Raw genomic sequence first — 24,375 nt, forward strand, 5'->3', positions numbered from 1 at the left:
GATGTAAAAATACAGCCCCCCCTAGTACTCAAACATGCAGTTGATCAAGAGGAAAAAAAAACAAAAACAAATATAAAGCGGTTTTCAATTTTCTCCAACAGGAACACATTTCTTTCCAGATTTCTATGCTAATCATTTATCGCACAATGGGGGTTATTTACGAAAGGCAAATCCACTTTGCTCTACAAGTGCAAAGTGCACTTGAAATTGCAGTCGCTGTAGATCCGAGGGGGAAATGCTAGGATAAAAAAAAAAAAAAAAGCATTTTAACTTGCACACGATTGGATAATAAAATCAGCAGAGCTTCCCTCATTTCAGATCTACCCCTCAGATTTACAGCGACTGCACTTCCAGGTGCACTTTCAGTGCAATTTCAAGTGCACTTTGTACTTGTAGTTTGCACTTGTAGTACAAAGTGGATTTGCCTTTCGTAAATAACCCCCAATGTTTAAGGCCCCGTACACACGACCGGATCTGTCCGCTGGGATTTATCCGCGGATCAGTTCCAGCAGATAGATCCGGTCGTGTGTAGGGCCTAGCGGACATTTTCAAGCAAACATTTGTCCAGCCGACTGTTTTCCAGCGGTTAAAAGTTTCTTAGCATGCTAAGAAATCTATCCGCTGGAAACCTGTCCATCGGACTTATCCGGTCGTCTGTACAGACTCACCGGATAAGTCCGTCCGATCCCCATCCCTCGCATGCGTCTAAATGATTTGACGCATGCGTGGAAGTATTTACCTTCCAGGGTCGCGCACGTCGCGGCGACGGTACGGCCACGTCACCGCGGATGTTTTCCGCGGGTATTTTGATCTGATGGTGTGTACAGCCATCAGATCAAAATCTGCCAGCGGACATATCCGATGGAAACGGTCCGGCGGACCGGTTTCATCGGATATCGGCCCGTGTGTACAGGGCCTTAGATATATAATGCTTGAGAGGACTGTCAGGCCCCGTACACACGACCGAGTTTCTCGGCAGAATTCAGCCAGAAACTCGGTCGGAGCTGAATTCTGCCGAGAAACCCGGCCGTGTGTACACTTTCGGCCGTGTGTACACTTTCGGCCGAGGAAGCCGACGAGGAACATGTTCTCTATTTCCTCGTTGTTCAATGGGAAATTTCGGCTCGCCGAGATCCTCGGCGGCTTCACAAGTAACTAGACGGGCAAAACGATGTGTTTTGCCTGTCGAGTTCCTCGGACGTGTGTACGGGGCCTTAGAAACTGCAGATCTAATATAGGAAATAAGGATCAGGGAATGTGGACCTACTACATGTTTGACTGGATCCCCAGAAGACAATATTAAATATGAAATATGCTGCAGAAGACAATATTAAATATGAAATATGCTGCAGAAGACAATATGAAATATGCTGCAGAAGACAATATGAAATATGCTGCAGAAGACAATATGAAACTGGTAACATGTTACAGGAGCTTAGTAGAGATCAATGCTATTACCCCAATTAATACCCCTCTACAAATTACTGAGGCCTGGGGGCAGCACATCCTAAAGCAGTGATGGCGAACCTTGGCACCCCAGATGTTTTGGAACTACATTTCCCATGATGCTCATGTTCTCTGCAATGTAGTTGAGCATCATGGGAAATGTAGTTCCAAAACATTTGGGGTGCTAAGGTTCGCCATCACTTTCCTAAACCAAAGGTCACAAGTTGGGCACCAGCAATCTACAATGTTATTTCTTATAAATATTATTAGCCAGTTATATATATATTTGTTTTGTTTTGCAAATACTTTAAAAAGGAAATGACAGCTAATCAGATTTCAGTTTCACTTGGTTTAGAACAGTCTAAACAATAATCGACGATTGTTTTCTCGCTATTTGTATGCCTTATTGTGTTTCTAAATGTATGTATTTGCTTTTCTATAGACATGCTGGGCTAGATTCACATAGATCAGCGGATCTTTAGATCCGCGTGATCTATGTGATTTAAGATCCGCTGCCGCAAGTTTGAGAGGAAAGTGGGTAATTCACAAACCACTTACCTCCAAACTTGTGGCGGCGGATCGTAAAACCCCCGGGGGAATTCAAATTCCGCGGCTAGGGGGAGTGTACTATTTAAATCAGGCGCGTCCCCGCGACGATTTAATTGAGCATGCGCCGTCCGCGAAATTTCCCGGCGTGCATTGCTCCCACTGACGTCGCTAGGACGTCAGTGGTTTCGGCGTGAGCGTAACTTGCGGCGCGCGGGTTTCTGAATCGGGGTACGCAAACAACGTAAAAAAATTCAAAATCGATGCGGGAACGACGGCTATACTTAACATTGGCTGCGCCTCATAGAAGCAGGGGTAAGTATACGCCGGGAAAACCGCTACGGAAACGTCGTAACAACACTGCGTCGGGTCCGCGTACGGTCGTGAATTTGCGTATCTCGCTGATTTACATATTTCTCAGCGTAAATCAGCGAGAACGCCCCCCGCGCCATTTTAAAATTGCAGGTAAGATCCGACGGTGTAACACAGTTACACCTGTCGGATCTTAGGCATATCTATGCGTAACTGATTCTATGAATCAGGCGCATAGATACGACCAGCCTAACTCTGAGATACGCCGGCGTATCAGGAGATACACCATCGTATCTCTCTCTGAATCTGGCCCGCTGTGTTTAGTTGTTTAACACCAACACACAACAGAAGCAACACATTGATTATGCATAAAAAATAAATAACTAACCAGCTCAGAGTGGGACCTTTCAACTTTTAACTGTTTATTTTTGAAATATCCATGCAAGTACGATTTAAATAAAATGAGGAACAGAGCTATATGTCATTGAAAAGAAAAAACACCCAGAGCTTGACGAAGGGCAGATTCTAGTAAATCAATATATTATGTGCCCTTGGCATCGTATAGACATACATGACTTACCAATCTGCCATTAGGAACTTCCAGGTACTTCATTTTACCAGGCATCCCTCAAATATTATCTGCAAACTTTCTCATTTCTGAAGTATAGACGGGTCTCGATGAAAATAGCACCACCCAGCCCTATCGGTCCGAGCATCCTCAAAAGCCACACTACCTCTTTCCATCAAAGCCACAGGAAGTGTTGCTATGGAAACCATACCACAGCAGGAAGTCTTGTGTTCAGATGGAGAAATACTATTCCTTTTTTTTTATATTGTCTTTATGACGTGTAATACCAACAAGCTTTTAAAAATAAATCTGCTTTGATAACAGCAGGTGGTCCTAGAAGTATTGTTCATTTTACTTCCTTAGTTGTACATGAAAGACACATATGCTACAGATGGTGTACAGCGTAAGCTTTTTTTTTGGACATAAAGCAATGACTGGTCCTAATGTTTTAAAGCTATTTTCCTGCAGAACCTTCCTTTGCATAATGAATCAAGTCCAATAATTACAGATAATAGCAACACGCCATGTGACAATCAGCCATAATAAACACAGTGGGCTGTTATTCAAATGTTCCAGCTATCACTTACCTAATCAGAATTAGACAATATTATGTATGTATTTACAGAACTTTCTTTGTAAATAAACTCTACCACAGATAATTCTGACACATCTGTGGAATGAACAGAGAAAGTCCCAAATGTAGTAGTGAGCTATTCCTCCACCACAAACATCGGGGGATGGGGGATCTTGACTGAGGCCTCGTACACACGACCGAGAAACTCGTCGGACAAGACACATCGTTTTCCTCAACGAGTTCCTTGTTAGGCTTGTCGAGAAACTCGACAGGCTTTCTTTGCGTACACACTGTCAAGACAAAATCTCCTCGTTCTCAAACGCGGTGACGTACAACACATACAATGGCAGGGGAAGTTCGATTCCACTGGCACAACCCTTGGGGCTGCTTTTGCTAATCTCATGTTACTGCGTGTTAAGTAAAAGTTTGGTAAGAGACGATTTGCACTTTTCAGTCTGTTACAGCGTGAAAAATGTGCTATCTCCATTACAAACGCTACTTTTACTCCTGTCTCATACTTTATTCTGAGCATGCGCGGGTTTCTTAGCATACACACGCTCGAGTTTCTCGTCGAAAACCAGCCCGACGAGGAACACGATGAGGAAATTGAGACTCCCGTCGAGGAAAATAAGAACTCGTTCTCTTTTTTCCTCGTCGAGTTCCTCGACAGTTTCCTCGATGAAAAACATACACACGACCGTTTTCCTCTGCAAAAAAGCTCTTGATGGACTTTTCTTGATGGATTCTGTCAAGTTTCTCGGTCGTGTGTACGAGGCCTGAGACATGCATTTCATAAAATTAAGCAGTGTAGTGTAGAAAGTACCTTAGACTGGAAAACCTTTTCCATACATAGTCACTCTCCTTTTGTTCTTACAAGTCGTAAAAAAAAAAATCTGTAACAGTAATAATTCTAGAATAATGCACCTTTGGTTAAAGAAAGTTGTCTAAGTTTAGGATCACATCAATGTGGTTGCAGTGGGTGCGTTTTTCTGGCACGTTTTGCGGTGTGTTTTGCTTTTTTAAACCTGCGTTTTTGCATGCAGTTTTTATGCATTTTGCATCTTGTGTATGTTTTCCTTTTAAAAACACTGTATTTAGCTGGTTGCTAAGGAGTCCAGTGCATGCTGGAGCGATTATGTCACAAGTAGGCAGGGCCACCAGGTGGTATCCCTTACCTATTTAAGAACTGTCAGATGGAGGAGTGGGCAGTCGGCAGTTAGCCTTCAACAAAAGAGCATTTTTTTTTCCGGGTCTGCCGGTTGGCGTGATTGATGATGGATCTAAATCAGGGGACATCATTTTTGTATTTTTTATAAAGAAATTGGCAAAAACTGTGTTTGTGTTTTTTTTTCAATGTGACACTTTTTTTATTGAATAAGTAGGGGGTACAATGTACCCCCTACTCATTAATAGGGGGGGGGAAAGGATCTGGGGCCACCCACAGGTGTACACATGTACACAGACACATACACACACACACACATGTACGTACATATATACAAACACATGTACACACATGCACACACAATAAAATAAACACACACTTACACACACACAGACACATGCACAAACACACACATATGTACACACATACAGACACATGTACACACATGTACACACACGTACATACATACAGACACATGCACACACGCTAAAATAAACACACACTTACACACACATACACAAACATACACATACGTACACACACACAGACACATGTACACACACACAGACACACTCACATACAGACATGTGTACACACATATGTACACAAACACACTTACATACAGACACACACAGGCGCATGTATACACACACATGTACACACATACAGACATATGTACACACATACAAGCATATGTATATAGCCCTTTAAAAAGTTGTAGTACAATACATTCCCTCACACAGCCAGGTACTGTACTGTAAGGGGAGGCAGACAGCACAGCACACTCCCACTCCATTCTTCACTTTCACTTTGCTGAGTCTGACCGAGCTCCCGATCCCTAGACGAACCGGACATTGGCACTAAGAGCTCAGACACAGCAAAGTTATAGTAAAGGGAGGGGGCTCATCTGACAGCCTTTCTCTATCATGATTCTGTGGCACCCCTGAGGACCTGTAGCGCGACCCCAGGGTGCTGCAGCACCCTGGTTGAGAAAGGCTGCTATGGACGAATATGCTTTGTTCATATTTCATGTCTGAGGTTTGCAACCACCTTAAGAGATCAGTAGAAAAGGTATGCACAGATTTGAACTCCACGCAAACAGTTAAATATACAAATAACAAAAAAATTATTGGGGTTGTTTTACCTGCCAAAAGATTTGTATTTATGTTCACTCACACCTTGGATGTACAAAACCCCATCAAATAGCACATCCAGATGGATAACACCTCTGACAGTTCTTTATTATAGTGGTGTCCTGTCTCCACTACCAGCCTGTTGACTAGACATTGAAGTAGCAGTGGTGGGCTGATCAAATTAGCCCTCTGCTCAATCTGCTTGCTCACATGCTATCATATTGTTCCTTGTAAAGCCAATTGCATGTAGTATATCTGGTTAGCTCCCAAACCTGTCCTTCCCACTCTCAGAGTAAACCTGGTACACACTATGGCCCGGATTCACAGAGACTTACACCAACGTATCTTTATATACGCCGCGTAAGTCTATGGATGCGCCGTCGTATCTATGCGCCTTATTCTTGAAATAAGATACGCCTGAATTCTGGCTTCCTACGACCGACGTAAGTCTCCTACGCCGTCGTATCTTGGGTGCATATTTTTACGCTGGCCGCTAGGGGAGCTTCCATTGATTTACGCGTCGAATATGTAAATGACCTAGATACGCCGATTCACAAACGTACTTGCGCCCGTCGCAGTAAGCTACGCCGTTTACGTAAGGCGTACGTCCGGCGTAAAGATAAACCACCAAATAGCTGGTCTAAATCGTCTAGGGTATGGACGTCGGAACTGCCGTCGGATTTTACGTTGTTTGCGTAAGTCGTACATGAATGGGGCTGGGCGTAGGTTACGTTCACGTCGTTGCCATTGAGCCGTCGTATCTTAGGGCGTAAATTTGACGTGATTCTGAGCATGCGCCGTTCGTTCAGGAATTCATTTACATGGGGTCACGGCTAATTTTAATACAATTTTAATACAACACGCCCACTACTTTCCTAATTGGAATTAGGCGGGCTTATGCTGGCCCATTTACGCTACGCCGACGTAACTTACGGAGCAAGTGCTTTGAGAATACTGTACTTGCCTCTCTATGTAACGTCGGCGTAGAGCATATGAGATGCGCTACGCCCGCTCAACGATACGCCAAGCTACCTGAGCTCCAGTCTGAGCTGCTGTACTAACTAGGTAAAGTTAGTACAGCTATCTCCCCCGCTGAGCTGTTGTGTTCAAACAGGGGGACAGCCCCCCCCCCCCCCCTCACCACCAGAACACTCCGATCAGCACTCTGCTCCATTGGCTGAGAGCGCTGATCGGGAATCAGACGGCCGCTGGTTTTCCATCATGCACGTCCAGCAGAAGCCAGCCAAACAGCCGGCTTTTGTTGGATAGGGTGGAGTACAAACGTGCCATATGTCGGACGTTTATTTTTTTAACTGGCCGATGTGCCCCGACATTCGGCCCGTGTGTACGGAGCTTAAGTGCTGCTCTATGAAGAAGATGAGTCAAATTCAGGTACTTACACTAGATTAAAATATATATTTTTTAAATACAGCACTAAATTATATAGTATATTTAATATACACCTGGAGCTCAGCAATAGTATTTTTGCAAGTCTGCCTAGAACCAGTTAAAGCAAACTTACTCTAAATCTTTCATGCATTTATTATGTGCACAGGAAACTAAATGTCAAAATACTGTCTGTTTTTGTTTTACTGTCTCACTTTTGACTGAAGTTAACCAAACAGCTCCACTGAAAAGATATTTTCTGGCCATGACAGCTTGGCACATGTCTTCAACATGATTACAATTCCTTTAAACTTCCGTTTAGAAAGAAGAAACATTTTGGTAAAAGGCATAACATATCAAACGGTGATGTCGTGTTCAGACATCCTGCAATAATTATGGTTTACAATATTACCTGGCAAGTACATAGATTACCAATTTATTTTATACTTTAGAAGCCACTAAACCAAAAGCGGACCTTCAGTCTTTTTTTTATCTTTTCAACTATTAAATCTTCTGCCTTTGTTGTTTTAACTTTGGATAGTAAAAAAAAAAAATTCTGTCAGTAAAAACCTTATACAACCCACTTCCTGTTTCTTGTCTGGTCATTAGCCTAGGCTTATGACATCATGCACAGATCTCTTAAGCCTCGTACACATGACCGAGGAACTCGACGGGCGAAACACATCGTTTTCCTCGTCGAGTTCCTTGTTAGGCTGTCGAGGAACTCGACAAGGCAAGTTTCTCCATTCCCGTCGAGGAAATAGAGAACTTGCTCTCTTTTTGGCTTGTCGAGTTTCTCGACAGTTTCCTCAACGAAAATGTACACACGACCGGTTTAATCGGCAAAATAATATCTCCCAGCAAGTTTCTTGCTGGTTTTTGCCGAGAAACTTGGTCGTGTGTACGAAGCCTGACTCTCGTGAAAGTTTGCCAGGAAGGGAGGGGGGTGGGTCATAAGAGGGCCAATCATAGCTGCAGAGCTGGAGGTGTGTGTCTGTGTAAATCCAGGAAGTGAACAGGCAACAGCTTCAGCTGCCCACAGTTAAAATGGCTGCAGCCAGACTTAGAGGAGGGAGATTTCTGCAGCCTATTTGGCAAGTACAGAATTTACAGTATATATAAAATAATATGCAAAGTGGTTGGCGAAGTTTCAGAATGGCAAAGATGTTTTCATTACAAATTATGTGAGCAGACTGTAGTTTCTCTTTAAATTAAATGCATAGGTTATTTTTGTCTCTCACATTTTTACAGGTTTTTCAAATTTTTGTTTTTATATTAAATGTTAAGGTTTGTGCATAAACCACTCAAGGCAGAAAAATTTGCTACTACTATGACTCTACTCATCTGTTAAAGCGGAGGTCCACCCAAATGTTTATTTTTAAAAGCCAGCAGCTACAAATTCTGCAGCTGCTGACTTTTTAAAAATGGACACTTACCTGTCCAGCACGCCCGTGATGTCGGCAGCCGAGGCCGAGCAATCACTCGTCTCTCGGCTGCCCCCGCCACCATCCTCGGTGAGGGAATCAGAAAGTGAAGCGTTGCAGCTTCACTGCCGGTTCCCTGCTGCACATGCGCGAACCACGCAGCGCGCCCTCACTGGTCCCTGCTGTCTCCTGGGACCAGTGTGTTTCCCAAAAGACAGCAGGGGGTGACGCGAAGGGGCGTGACCCCCGCGGGAGTCTATTCTTGGAAGTGGGTGACAATACCTGTATTACACTTGTATCTGCACACCCTCCCCCTGAAAGGTGCCAAATGTGACACCTGAGGGGGAGAGCACTGATCGGGAGCCAGCCGGCTGCTGATTTTCCAGCATGCTCGTCTGATAGAAGCCGGCCGAATGGATCGGGTGCCATACAAACAGGCTGAATGTCAGACGTTTTTTTATTGAAGCGCCCAATGTCGCCCGGCAATCGACCCACGTGTACGGGGCTTAACAGAGGGGAAATCTTCCAATGGGGCACACTAGTTCTGATTTCTCTCACTTTTTATTGACTATGGGGCAGGAAGTGAAGTGAACTCTCCCCAACACAGACAGTGAAAAGCTTGGCAGAGGTTATAACACCCCCTTACTCTGTCCAAAATAGTAAAAAAAAGTTTTTGCCTTTAGTTCTACTTTAAAACCTCAGACCAAACCATTCGATAAGGCAGTTGCTGTACTCATTTGTCATTTCTCCGACTCATTTATTTTTGAGCGGAATCACAGTTCGAGTTATTGTGCGGTGCAAACAGTTGCCTTTTTTTCAGCAGGAGGTAAGTAAACTGGAAAAATTGTGTTAGGAGGCGGCAAGCTCAAGCTCCATCTCTGGATGTACTAAGCACTTTGTTAATAATGAGTTGTGTGCATGCTGGAGTACAGATCTCACTTGTGACATGGGTAATAAACAATAAGCTGTGTTTACTGGAGAACAGAACTCACTGATGACAAAGGGAGTGAATTGTGTGTGCTGGGTTACAGATCTCACGGATGACATACTGTAGGTACTAGGGAGTGAGTTGTGTGTACTGTGGTATACATCTCACGGGTGATGTGGGCACTACAAAGTGAGCCGTGGATGCTAAAATTTAGATCTCATAGCGTCTACAAATTATGTTATATAAACTGGAATTTTTCATTTATTTGTTTATATTTTTATCATAGTAATGGAAAAAATAGGAAGACTTATAGCGGGACTGAGATATTGCGGCGGACAAGCTTACAATAACTGACACTTTTGACACTTTGTGGGAACCAGTGACATTAATATAGTGATTAGCGCTAAATATAATGCACTGTCACTATACTAATGACACTGGCTGGAAAAGGGTTAAACATCTAGGGTGATTATAGGGTTAAATGTGTGTCTAACCAGTGTTTTTGTGTACACTGTGTGCTCCTTTCACTAAGGGATGTGATGGATTGTCTTCCAGCACATCCCCGCTGTCAGGAAGAATGTTTCCATATGCAGATCTCAATCCATCCTCTCTTCGACGATCAGCGAATGCAAGCCAATGTATATCCGCTGGGCTGGCTAATGCTGTGACCCACCACACTAATCACATTAGAACGGCCATCCTGCAGCAGAGGACATCCTTTGGCTGGCTCCCACTGATCGTCTTCTGCTTTGACTAATCACAGCAGAACGGCCACCCTGTAGCAGTAAATCTGCTATAGGGCGGTCGGCAGGTGGTTAATAAAATTCCAGGTAATGTCTGAAACAAGAATAGAAACTGCCGCATAGTATCCATCTTATATAACACCATTCTATCTAACTATGAGGCCTCGTACACACGACCAGTTTCCTCGGCAAAAACCAGCAAGAACCTTGTTGGGAGATATTTTTTGGTCGAGGAAACCGGTCGTGTGTACATTTTCGTCGAGGAAACTGACGAGAACCTCGTCGAGCCAAAAAGAGAGCAAGTTCTCTATTTCCTCGTCGGGAGTCCAAATTTGGCTCGCCGAGGTTCTCGGTCGTGTGTACGAGGCCTGAGTGTTTCTTTAACCATTTCAATACTGTGTGCAAATAAATAAGGGGTCCATATAGTGAATTTGGTGTTGAGTTATTTATTCACTTTACGGTCAACACTGAGGACAAGGGGTCACTCTTTACGTCTAGAGGAAAAAAGATTTCATCCCCAAATACGGAAAGGTTTCTTCACAGTAAGAGCTGTGAAAATGTGGAACAGACTCACTCCAGAGGTGGTTCTGGCCAGCTCAGTAGATTACATTTAGGAAAGTATCCTTTCTTAAAGCACATAATATAACTGAGTACTAACATTTATAGGTAAAGTTGTTCCGGGGAAAATCTGATTGCCTCTCGGGGGATCAGGAAGGAATTTTTTCCCCTGCTGTAGCAAATTAGATCATGCTCTGCTGGGGTTTTTTGCCTTCCTCTGGATCAACTGTGGCTATAGAATTTGGTATATGGGATTGTACGATATATTTTTTTATGGTTGAACTGGATGGACTTTCAGCACTGTCTCACTTTGAATGACAATTGCGCAGTCATACAACCCTGTAACCAAACAAAATATTTATTATTTTGCTCACACAAATAAAGCTTTCTTTTGGTGGTATTTAATCACCACTGGATTTTTTATTTCTTGCTAAATAAATAAAAAAAGACAAGTTTTTCTATTGTTTCTGTTATAAAACTTTGCAAATAAATAATCTTTCTTCATGAATTTAGGCCAAAATTTATTCTGCTATATTTCTTTGGTGAAAAATAACCCAAATCGGTGTATATTATTTAGTCTGTAGGAAGATTATAGAGTCCAAAAACTATAGTAGATATCTGAAAAATGATCAATCCTGATGTACTGATGGCCTATCTCATTTCTTGAGGCCCAAAAATATCAGGACAGTACAAATATGACAGAATGTAGACAGTAAAGGGTGCTTAGGAAGAGGCATGGCGGATTTTTTGAAGTTGTAATTTTTTGAAAAATGAACAAAGTCTGTACCATGTGATCACTGTGACCAATCACAGTTAGCAACACAATTGTATACAATGGATGGCTTTAAAGGAAGCCATCCATTTTTTACAACTGTCATGTAATCTGTTGTGATTGTTTACAGTGGTCTCATGGTACCGGCAGCGGGCCAGTACAGTGATCAGTCATCAGTTGCGTACACAGCCAGTGACAGAATGCTTCACTGCGTGGCATCGCGGCCACGCGTGGGGAGTGATCCTGGAGGATGTCATATGATGTCCATCCAGATCGACAAGAGGTTTCTGCAGGCATCATTGGCCGCCATAGGCTGGGCAGGAACAGGTTGAAGGAGAAGTATGGGTTTAATTTTTATTACCTATTCATACTTACCTCGGTGGATGGAGCATCAGACCGATGCTCCATCTGTCCCCCGGCGTTTCTGCACTGAGAACCGAGCCACTGAACCTTGCCGATGGCTCGGTTCTCACAGATCCTGGAGAGAAAAGCAGCTGGCTGTCAGTCAGCGTCTTTCCTCTCTGCTTCTCCACGCTCATTGGTGTGCCGAGAAATGCAGGGGCAGGGAGAGGCTGTCTCAGCGGCTCGCTGAGACGCTGAGACTGCCATCATTTAGGGCAGCTGGCGGATCCTGACTTGGAAGTCGTGATGACACGCTGCCCCTTCAACGGAGAGCGCACTTCAGACCGCTCTCTGCTGAAAATGGGTCACAGGAGTGCAATACTACATCTAATGCAGGAATCAGACTCTTTTCCTCTTGTGTGTGAAATCATTGAATTTAAGTTTTCTGTATGCAGACTCTTCCAGAACTCACTTACTGTGTCTGCAGACTCTCCCTTAGCTCACTTCCTCTGTATGCAGATTCTCTTTTAGCTCACTTACTCTGTATGCAAACTCTTCCACAACTCACTTCCTGTGTATGCAGACTCTCCCACAACTCAATTCCTGTGTGTGCACACTCTCCCATAACTCACTTCCTGTGTGTGCAGACTCTCACACAACTCATTTCCCGAGTGCAAACTCTCCCTTAGCTCAATTCCTCTGTATGCAGATTCTCCCTTAGCTCACTTCCTCTGTATGTGTAAGAGGACTGTTAGAATGCATCCGGCGCGCACACGTGCGCATGCGCATATGCCCGGGCAATGGCAGGTTCTCACATGCGCCAATGCACGTGCGCATCGCACGGTGCGCATGCGTGTGCGCATCGCATAGCGTGCATGCGCAGGAGTGTGTCCCTAACCATAATTGCCGCCAGACGGCCTATTTAAAGGATGTCCTGACTTCTGACAAGTGCTGACTGATCTTCAGCTGTGTCCTGATAATCTGAACTCTGTTAAACCCGGCTTGATTCCTGTTGCTGAACCTTGGCTTCCCTTGTTCCTGCTTTTGGACTCTGATTACTCTGATTACTGGTTCCTGATCCTGGCTTCCCATCTGACCTTGCTCCGGCCTATGCCTTGTTACCTAGCTGCCCGTCTGTTACCGAACCCAGCTATCCCTGTGACCCTGCTCCTGTCTCCTGCTTGGCTCAACGCTGTCTCTGAGTGCCTTTGCTGGCAATCCATCCTATCGGCTTTCCTGGGTCCAGCTCCATAACGGATGCTTTGCCTGCACCTCCAAGCCTGCAACTCCACTTACAAGTTCTGCACGCAACACCTACGTGCACTTGTGTTCCTCCTCACTCTAGCCACCATCTGTTCCACCTTCAGTGGGACTTGGGTTTGAGATACAAGGGAGGCTGACCTCGTCATTCCAGACTCCTACCAGGTACGTGACAGTATGTAGACTCTTCCACAATTCACTTCCTGTGTGTGCAGATTCTCCCACAACTCACTTCCTGTGTGTGCAGATTCACCTACTCAGCATGCAGACTCTCCCTTAGCTCACTTCCTCTGTATGAAGATACTTCCTTAGCTCATTTCCTCTGTATGCAGACTCTCCCACAACTCAATTCCTGTGTGTGCAGACTCTCAATTAGCTCACTTTCTCTGTATGCACTCTCCCACAACTCACTGTGTGTGCAGACTCTCCCTTAGCTCACTGTCTCTGTATGCAGACTCTCTCACAACTTAGTTCCTGTATATGCAGGAAACCAGAAGCTTAATCCATGTGTATGCAATCTTTGCTTATTTCTCTCCACCCTCCTCTGCATGTTTTCCACCCGTTTGCCCCCTCCCCTCCCTACCCCCTGTCCATCCTTCCCCTCCCCTTTCACCCCCTCACCTTTCCCATACCATCCCTTTCCCCTCCCAGTCTCCCATGCTACCAATCCCCCCCCCCCAACACTAACACCAGGTGGTCTCTTTAAGGCTCCATGCACACTGAAGCTGATAAAAGCTATAAAAAAAACGCCAGTAGCTTTTCAGGGAGCCTTTCAACGTTTTTTTAGCGTTTTTGCAATAGCTTTAATCAGCGTTTTTGAGTGTAGCCTTTTTCATAAAATTTTTTTCAATGGTTAAAAAAACGCAAAAAAACGCTGGCACCAGCGTTTGAGCGTTTTTACGCGATTTCTGCCTTTTTGCAAGTTTTTCTGCGTTTTGCGTTTTTTCGCGCCGAAAAGCGGCACTTTGAACGAAAATTTCGGGCGTTCAGAAAAAAAACAATAAACTCCAAAGCTCATTAACACTAGAAAACGCCCAGGTGTGCATGGGCACATAGGCTAACATAAAGTTCAGTTTATGGGCTTTAAAAAAAAAAAAAAAAACTCAAATAAACTGCAGTTTACCAGCTTCAGTGTGCATGGAGCCTTACTACGGATTTCGGTGTTCCAGACAGACCAATTTGGGAATATAGCTCTATTCACCATTAACATACAGCAGCAGGTCAGTGGATGAATTATTATAATTAATTTTAAAGGGAGTTTAGTTCTTTTTTTTTTTTCAAGTATTTCAGACCACATTACTTTTTTAAGAAGCTCCTCTTTTCTCTGATAGTCCTGAAGAAGGGGGAGTCTGTTCCCCCGAAATGTTTTGGCTTGATCAGTTTTTGCTAGCATAAAGGTTGAATGAAGGATGGATGGCCGCACTCCAAAAACCGTACAGGTTGTCTTTTATTCATGGCTAGCCATGAATAAGCACTGATTTTGTGCGAAACGTTGGCTGTCCCCTGTTTCTGTTGCTGTGATCTGGTAATGCTTTTGCTGTTCATTTAATAAAAGACAACCTGTACGGTTTTTGGAGTGCGGCCATCCATCCTTCGTTCAACCTTTATGCTTGCCTAGTGCACCGCCAGCACCCTTGGAATCCTGTACCAGTGCATGACCATATAGTGGACCCACCTGGAGCGGTGACTTTCTTTCTTCTATCAGTTTTTGCTACTTTAAAAAAAAACGACTACATATTCACCTCCATTTTGCTTCCAATTGGATACCATGTCCTCTGTTTATCAACCCCTACAACTTACTTTATGTGCAAGAAACCAGAAGCTTAATTTTCTATGTGTATGCAATCTTTCCTCTGGCATTGTCCATTCTGTCTGTGCAGGTAATCAGTGACTTAAAGCATAGAACTATGGGGGGGGTGACTGATTTGTTGGTAATCGTAAGTAATAAAATGCTTTCTTACCTCCCTCTTCTCTAGTGAGCGGTTAATGTAGAAAGATTTCGAAGCTCGGAATTTATTCCTCAGCGTGGACAACCGGCTTTTGGTATTTCTGGCTTCCCAAAAAGAGAATTCCAAGAACTGGAGAGAGCGCTAAACATGAAAAGAGAGGCATTGTTGGAATTATTAAATTTATCAATTGAGTTTGCTTCAATATTTTTTTTTTTGTAAACTTCAGTAACTCTGTTCAAGGGTTTGGTGGCCCACATTTATTAAAAAAAATGAAAAACTTCACAAAAGATATCAGTTGCCCATGCAGGAGGATTACTGTAAATTGCGCAAAAAACAAAAAAAACAAACGTCAGCTTCCTGGCTCACTTTCTTACCACACGGCTGCTTCAGGCCTCAAGCCTAGACCTTAGGTCTGATCCTAAGACCAACACACACAGGGGTTGATTTACTAAGGGTAAGAAACCTGTGCACTCCAAGTGAACCCACAGGTGCACCTACAAGTGCACTTCAAGTAATGTTGCTCTAGTTCCAAAGGGAACATGCATGGAAAATAAAAAACTGCATTTTTTCTTGCACATGATTAGATGATAGAAATCAGCAGAGCTTCCCTTCATTTCAGAGCCTCCCCTCAGATCTAAAGCAACTTGCAGTGCACAGTATATTTGTCTTTCGTAAATCAACCCACAGTCCCTTAAACTCAAGCTTTCTCATAGTTTACTCTTGATCAGCTGATTGCTGCTCTGTCACAGACTAAATCTGCCTCCCGCAGATATGCACGCTCTAGCTGCCCCATGCAGCCTCTCCGACTCCTGAAGAAGGATTGGAATCCTCCTGATGCTGGCACACCTCCTGACTACTGTGCGGAGTCCTGAACTGCTGTCAGGTCCTAGTTTATAACAGGTGTGAACACCTGCACACTCAGCCTGCTGGTTCCTGGTAAAATCTGGTCATAGGATTGGCAAAGTACTTTGAAGCCTCTGAGCTCCAGCCCCTAAAGATGGAATTACAAAGCCTGGAGAAAGATAAGAACCAACCTTTCTCCACAAAATCTGACATTCTGGAGCCATTGAAAGTGTAATCTCAAAAATCCTGTGTCCATTTCTACTGTTTTTACACAGGTAGGGCTTCGCATTGCCACACTACTTAAAAATACTCTTTCTGGGTCTAATCTTATCTCCCGTGGTTCCATCACGATGACAGCCTGCCTTGTTAGCTATTCGAAATGTGCAAGAGCGGCTAGCATAAGTTGGCACTCTGGAAGTGGCTGTCTATCAGAATGACCCAGCATTCAGTTCAGAAAATAAGGTTTAAGAAACTTGTGCAGTTTACTTCTAGGTATCTGTACTTTATACCTGCTGCATTATTTTAAAGTTTTTGATAATAGATCTCTTTGACCCAATGATAAGGGTTTTGGTTGTAAGAGTTACATCCTAAAAAAACGTACGCAAAAAAATTCTGACATACTGGGGTTGATTTACTAAAGGCAAATCCACTTTGCACTACAAGTGCAGTTGCTGTAGATCTGAGGGGAAGATCTGAAAGGAGGGGAAGCTCTGCTGATTTTAATATCGAATCATGTGCAAGCTAAAATGCTGTTTTTTTTTTTTTTTTTCTTGCATGTCCCCCTCAGATCTACAGCTTCAAAGTGTACCCTCAAGTGCACTTGTAGTGCAAAGTGGATTTGCCTTTAGTAAATAACCCCCATAGTATCGCTTATATCTCTTGTTTACACTCCCCCTGACATAACTACCACTGATAAAAGTGTGTTTGTATTATACAGCAGGAGCTGTCAAAATGCAACTGCTCCTGTGTTAAATTCACTTTCAAATAGTCTACAAGTGTCATTCAGTAAATACAATAAATCAATGTATTGTTTCATTGTATTTACTATTTAATTTATTTGTAGATCAAAGGTGTGACCTATGATCTACCTATGACATCACTTAAAGAGAGCTGCACTCGTTTTAAGCTGTAATTCCTATAAGGTGGACTCAGCTCAGCGACCTCTGTCTGGAATTTTCTTGTTACGCCTATTAATAAAATCTAGATTCAAAAAAAGAAACCTTACACTTTTTTTTCAATTTGTTTAACACTATATTAAGCCTTATTTAACCACACTCAGTCTTGATTAACCCATCCCTTCCCTACTTCCATTAGCCATTATTATTCTGCTTATTTTTTTGTTTGAATTTTTTTTTGTTTTTTACTATTTCTTTTCATTTTGGTTTGTTACTGTTTTAGTGTTGCATAATAAAAAAATATTCAAAACTGAAAAAGAATCGACTTTTTTCATTTGCAGATAATTTTGCCATACTTTGTACAAGGGTCGTTTTAAATGGGACGAATCATAGAATCAAATGTATAATTTAAATTAAAAATAAACCTATTTATTTAAATCGTTATACTGAAAGGAAAAGTTGTGACTTTATATGAGACATGCACTGGAAAGGTGATAACAGGCAATCGGTGTCTGACCAATTAAATGTATATTGTGACTGTACCCACTGAATCTAAATATCCAGCACACAAGGCAATATATGCATAAGGATAACATTTATTTTAACATTAATTGTGCTGTCCCCCTATACATTGTAAAGTGTTGCGTAAACTGTTGGCACTATATAAATCGTGTGTATAATAATAATTTCATATATATATATACAAAATAAATTGTAGCAGGATAGCATTATAATAAATGGTAATAACTTTATAAAACGTCAGGCACATTGACCCATATATCACATAATAGGCATATAAAAAGTCATGATTGTTACAGCATAATACAAATAAGAAATAGTAAGAATAATAAAATGATCCCATATAGAAAAAAAAGGTTATAGCATCGGAATGGCTCGACGCATTTCGTGGAAATCTCCACTCCTCAGGAGCAGATGCTGATATATATCTAAAATTGATAAAGTTTTATCAAATTAAGCTATTGGTAAATGGTCTTACATAACAGGAGAGTGTAGGGGGGAAGAAAAACGAGGAAAAGGTATAGACAAGTATGGGACGAAAAAACTGACATATCCCATACTTACAGATCACCTGTGGGTCTGATTGATAGCGATAAGGGCTGAAAGCCGGCCGGACAGGTCATCAGTAACGGGAACTGAGGTGGTATGTCCCAAGATAAGATGCTGGAAAAGACCCTCAGGGGACAAATGTCCCTGGGAGTAGGATATTTTAATTTTTTTAAACCAACACCGCATTTTTTACATTTTGTTTATACTGTAGATTCCCCTACAAAACAATATTGCCAAAAGGGTGCCAATTTCCCCCAAAACAGTGTATGTATTACTTTATATTAAGTAATGACAAAGTTATCAACAAAAATGTAAAAATTGTTCTGGTCCGTTACAAAAACTGAAGTGGCTAAGTCGAATTATAAAACTCAGTCTTTGTAGATATCCTGGTATGGAAAATCTGTGCGCCACGGCTGGACCTACTAAGGGGTAGGACCAGAGTAAATAAAAAAAATTACAAATATAAAAATAAATATAAACAAATATACAGCTGCTCCCCAAATTCAGGTGACTGAAGCAATATGGAAAAATGTGAGGGAGGGGGCGCTATGTCTGATTAAATCGTGAACATATATAAACATGAATAAACATAATAATAAATGAATAATAGTCCATATATGAAACCATCCAAGTATGTGCTTATGAAAAATAAAAAATAAAAATTATAAGTGATAAATAAAAAATGTGAAAACTTGTGTAGACAACGAGTGTTCAAAAAAGTCCTTTAAATGAAATTTCATAAAGTGAGATCTGTGTCTGGAGAAAAACAACTGAAGCCTCCACCAAAGGAATAACGTTCACCCGACGTGAATAAATAGATTGGCTCCTTACCAACTTGAGTGGACCCTTTAGTTAAAAAGAGGTCAAATCAGCTTTGTTACACAACTGTAACCATGGAATGAGCAGGTGAGGACATCTCAATCAGCAATAAGACAGGTGACAGATAATGCACAGGGATACATACACTTGTCTATTCACAGCATGCATATACACAGGGAAGGGCCTGGCACCTACCAGTGTGATGTCGTCACACAGGACCCACCTGCCTCATGCGTATCGCCTCATCTTGTTGAACTGACAGTGTGGTGACCGGGGAGGGTGAGTCCCACGACCACACACATGCGCTTGATGGTTAGCTACTTGGTTCTTGGGGCTAGGAGCCCAGGGTCAGGTGGTATTAACCCTTAGTGAGGGCCAGATGGTATTAACCCTCTCTGTCACGTGACGCCACTGTAGTCTTGGCATACCCCGGGAAACTACAGCTCCGGGGGCCTCCGTATCCCCGCTAGTTAGGATGGTAATAACACAGTCCACAACAGGGGGTTAAAACAACAAAGGCTTTACTGGCATGAAGGCAGGTGTCAAAATCTTCACAGCTTTAAACAGAGTGTCAAAATGTTCTGCAGGCAGTCTCTGGATCACACAGCTGATAATGCTTGAGCTTAGTTGATCATATACTGTATATACTCGGCTGCAAAAGCCGGATAGTAATTCAGGGCCTATGCTTAACTAGGCTGAAAAATAGATACACTTACTGAAGTGTCTGTAGACTTGAGGCTTTTTGCCGGAATAACGGATTGATCTGATAAATGAGCTGAAGTACTGGTTCTGTAATGTTTAGGGATACTCCACTCTTTGCTGTATTTTCTCCTGGAGGCTTCAGGCCTGCACTGCCTCTCCTCTGACTGTGTTGGCTCTGCTAGGAACTGTGTGAAGCATTAGACTGGCTTAAACAGGAAGTACAATCCCTTATAAGGGCCTGTTTAGACTGAAGCCTATTGGTTGAGAGCTGTGGATCATAGAGACTGACCTGTAGTATAACACAACACACTAAGGTATTGTCTAGCATTCAGTCCTCCCGACTCTAATACACATGAACATGAGATGGTAATACACTCTGACTGAACATGAGATGGCTGGCTAAACCCCTTAAAGCTATACACACCTAATAAACGTATTATCAACCATAACAGTATAAATCACATCATAACTAGCTGAGTCCCTGCAGGGGAGACCCCACAAGCCGAGGGCCTCAATCTGACAGGGCCTACAGCAAATACCTGTACTGGGACACCACAAACCCCACCACTAAACAGAAGTCGTCCTCGACGATTAAGGCACTGACGGATTGAGGAATGAGGTGACCTTGGGGCCACTAGAAGTCCTGAGGCATTTGTACACCAATGTCCGTTCCAGGTTCTTTGGGAAAAATAAACATATAAGAACATGATCATATGATAAGTCCCGAGGCATTATACACATAAATGTCCCTTGCAGGCTTATTAGATAAAGTGAGATCATTATTTTGTGCAGGGTAAGTGGTTATCTGGGTCCAAGACAGAATACATATCTGTTAAACGTTATCACTCAGTTTTGAATAGTATATTATTGTTAGATCACACTTTTAAGACTGAGCAGGTTTTGGATTGGGCTGCCGGAGGCTTTCTACCCAATGCCTTGGCTACTGGGGCCCTTAGGCTATTAGCTCTTCTCCCCAGAACACACTTTAATATTTGCTAGACATTTTTATTCTATGCCTGAAGTACACAATTAGACATTTCTTAGAGGATACCCCTTTTCTTTTTGTAGTGCTTAAGTGAGGGATAGGAGACTTACTGGCCAGGTATGTTCCTATACACTAAATAAGGTAAGTAGGTAACTAGTGACATATTAGTTAGAAATGATGTATACTTGAGATGTATACTAACTGAGGTATATGTAGTATATCTACATATATTGTAGGTATAATTAATGGATTAATCCCTATATCTTGCTGGGGGATATCCGAAATTAGGTCTGGCGGATCTACGCAAAACCATTTCTGAGTTTTCTGGAGCACTGTTTTCTCCTTGAACACTTGCTTCTTCTGGACTGACAGCTGCACCTTCATCTTGGACAATGGGGGCCAGTGATGGCTCTTGACTTATGGAGCTTTCTCCCACATTAGAAGGTTCTGATGGGACTGCAGCAGGTGAGCGGATGGCTGGAGTAAACTCTGGAGCTTCTGGTGCCAAGACTGAGGTTGATGGAATGGAACTGATTGGCACATAACCAAAGAAGACGTTTTGATCAGAAGGGAAGAGAGGATCATCTTCGAACATCAGGAGTGGCCTCTCAGGCTCAACTGGCTTGGTGGGCCGCTCTTGGGCTGGTTGAACTGGAGGTGGAAGACTTGCTGGTGCAGAAGGAGGCACCAACACAGGCAGGTTCCCTTTGTGACACAGCTTGATCCGGTTCCGGTGGACAACTTGTGGTGCATATCCGGCTTTTTGAACTGAGTAGACATCAGAGTCCGGATAAGGGATGGAAATCACTGTGTATGGTTCAGTTTCCCAAAGGGAGTCCAACTTATGGATTCTAGGATGCTTCTTCAGCCAGACTTTATCACCAACTTGCAACGGCTGGGCAGAGGCATGGCGGTTGTAGTCCTGTTGCTGCCTATAGTGTGCCTCGCCCATCTTTTTGTTGACTATCTCTCTCGCTTCCTGAATCCTTTTCTGATGTTCCGAGACCCACCCTGAAGAGGCTTGGGGGGAGTGGTTGAAAGGTGCTTGAAGTCCAAAGACCCTGTCTTTAGGCAGTTGGCCATGTCGGCCCATCATGAGGTAAAATGGAGTGTAACCAGTGGAACAGTGGATGGTATTGTTGTAGATTTCCAACAGTTCGGGCATTAGTTGAGGCCACTCTTCAGGTTGGGATACAGAAGCCGCTCTCAGCATGTGGATAAACACCTGGTTGATTCTCTCACAGAGTCCATTCCCTTGCGGATGATAGGCAGTGGTCCTGAGTTTCTTACAAGCATGGAACTGGCACAATTCTTGAAACAGTTGGGCCTCAAAGGCCGGACCTCGGTCGGACAAGGCAGTTTCAGGACATCCAAGTATCTGTACCCAATGGGTGTAGAACATCTGGGCTGTTGTCTTGGCTGTTAAGTCTTTGACTGGTACAACCACTACCCACTTGGAATAGTGATCCACCATGGTGAGAGCATATGAATACCCGGACCGGGTAGGTGACAGCTTGACATGATCCAAGGCGACCAATTGGTTGGGCCTCTCGCTCTGAATGGAATGGAGAGGTGCTCGCGCATTCTTGCGACCATTCTTGGTGATATTGCAGACTGCACACTCACTGCACCACTTTTCAACGTCGCTCCTCATTCCAATCCAGTAGAACCGGCGTCGGATGGTGGCTTCTGTTTTATGGACCCCAAAGTGTCCTGACTGGTCGTGGTAGGCATTCAATACCATGGCAGCATCTCTCCGAGGGATCAGAATTTGGTGTAGCCTTTCACCCGACACTGGGTCCAAGAAGTTCCTGTACACCATTCCTTTGTGCACAAAGAGTCTTTTCCTCTGACGCCACAATCGCTTCAATTCGTAGTCATTCTGGCCCCGTCGTAACCGGGGAGGTACTCTCCTGGTCAATAAATACTCCTGCAGATCTCCCATAGTCTGACTTTCTTCCTGTAGGGTCCTCCAGGTATACAGGTCTTCCTGGATTGCTTTAGACCCAGATTCACTCCCCTCGCGGGTGACGACTACATCCTGATTCACGAATCTTTGATAGAAGGGAGGCATCTCCACATCTTCCCACTGGTCCTCCACTGGGGGATCTTCGCCAGGAGCCATGCGTGATAGCACATCCGCATTAATATTAGACTTGCCACTTCGGTACTTGATAGAGAAGTCATAGTTGGCCAGTCTGGAGGCCCATCTTTGCTCAAGGGCACCTAGTTTAGCGGTGTTCAGGTGAGCCAGGGGGTTGTTATCGGTGTAGACCGTGAATGAGGTGGCTGACAAATAGTCCTTAAATTTTTCGGTGACTGCCCACACGAGGGCCAGGAGCTCTAACTTGAAGGAACTGTAGTTAGAATCATTCTTCTCAGCCCCTCGCAGATTCCGGCTGGCGTAAGCTATCACCCTCTCTTGTTTTCCCTGCATCTGGGACAACACTGCCCCGAGTCCTTCAAAGCTGGCATCTGTATACAGTCGGAAAGGCTGAGTATAATCCGGATAGGCCAGGATGGGAGGCTCTGTCAATAGATGTTTTAGAGCCTGGAAGGCCACCTCTTGCTCTTTGGCCCATTCCACAGGCAGCTTGCCATTATAGTTCCCCTTCGCTGTGCCTCGCAGGAGAGAGGTCAATGGCTCGGCAATTTGTGCAAAATGAGGAATAAAGCGGCGGTAATATCCTGCAAATCCTAAGAAGCTCCGAATATCCTTAACGGTGCGTGGGATAGGCCAATTCTTGACAACTTCGACTTTAGCTGGATCAGGTTGGACCCCTTCGGCGCTGACGACGTGGCCCAGGTAATGTACTTGTGGCTTGAGTAGGTGGCACTTGGAGGGTTTGACTTTCAGACCATGCTGGATCAGTACTTGGAAGACGTCGGACAGGTGAGTCAAATGTTCCCGATAGGATTTGGAATACACAATCACGTCATCCAGGTAGAGTAGGACACTCTGAAAGTTAAGGTGTCCCAGACATCTCTCCATCAGCCGTTGAAAGGTAGCTGGGGCATTGCACAGCCCAAAGGGCATACTTTTAAATTCGAAAAGACCCATGGGGGTGACAAAGGCTGTTTTCTCCCTGTCTTCGACGGCCATGGGCACCTGCCAGTATCCGCTGGTCAGATCCAATGTAGAGAAGTAGGCCGCGGAACCCAGCGCGGTGAGTGACTCCTCAATCCGGGGGAGAGGGTATGCGTCTTTATGGGTGATGTCGTTCAATTTCCTGTAATCAACACAGAAACGGATGGTCCCATCCTTCTTCTTAACTAACACCACGGGTGCTGCCCAGGGACTCTGGCTCTCTTGTATTACATCTGCCTCCTTCATGTCGGTTAACAGTTTCTTGACGATTTGGTACATGCCTGGTGCCACAGGCCGATGCCTTTCCTTGATGGGGGGTTTATCGCCGGTCAGGATTCGATGCTTAATCATGGAGGTTTTTCCAAAATCGGTTGGGTGTTTGCTGAAGGCACTCTGGCACTCCTTCACCACCTCGATGACCCCTTCGACTTGTTCTGGTGGGGTGAGAGATCCTCCTATTTGCAGTTGGCGCCACCAAGGTTCTGGAGAATTTTCGGTAGCCCCTGACACGGTTTGGGCACTCAGCTGTTGGGCCGCCTTCCGTGAAGAGAGTATGTCACTGGAGTCCAAGAAAACAAGTTGGGCCACTGGAGTGTACTTTGGTAGGGTGGTGGCTACGCCGGACAAATTAACTAGGCGGACTGGGACC

General features: G+C 43.8%; 1 protein-coding gene across 3 annotated transcripts in view; it reads right to left on the reverse strand.

Moving 5' to 3' along the window:
* Positions 1–24,375, reverse strand: part of RGS14 (regulator of G protein signaling 14) — a 186,202-nt gene that overhangs the window by 133,611 nt on the left and 28,216 nt on the right. For 2 of the 3 annotated variants that reach the window (XM_040344454.1, XM_040344453.1), the window contains exon 2: positions 15,119–15,247. In XM_040344454.1, coding sequence (XP_040200388.1) covers positions 15,119–15,247 — 129 coding nt within the window. Of the gene's footprint in view, positions 1–2,884; positions 3,045–15,118; positions 15,248–24,375 lie in introns of those variants that run through there. The other variant, XM_040344456.1, reaches the window with a different exon arrangement.

This window comes from Rana temporaria, chromosome 3 (assembly GCF_905171775.1).
Source record: "Rana temporaria chromosome 3, aRanTem1.1, whole genome shotgun sequence".
NCBI lineage: Eukaryota > Metazoa > Chordata > Amphibia > Anura > Ranidae > Rana > Rana temporaria.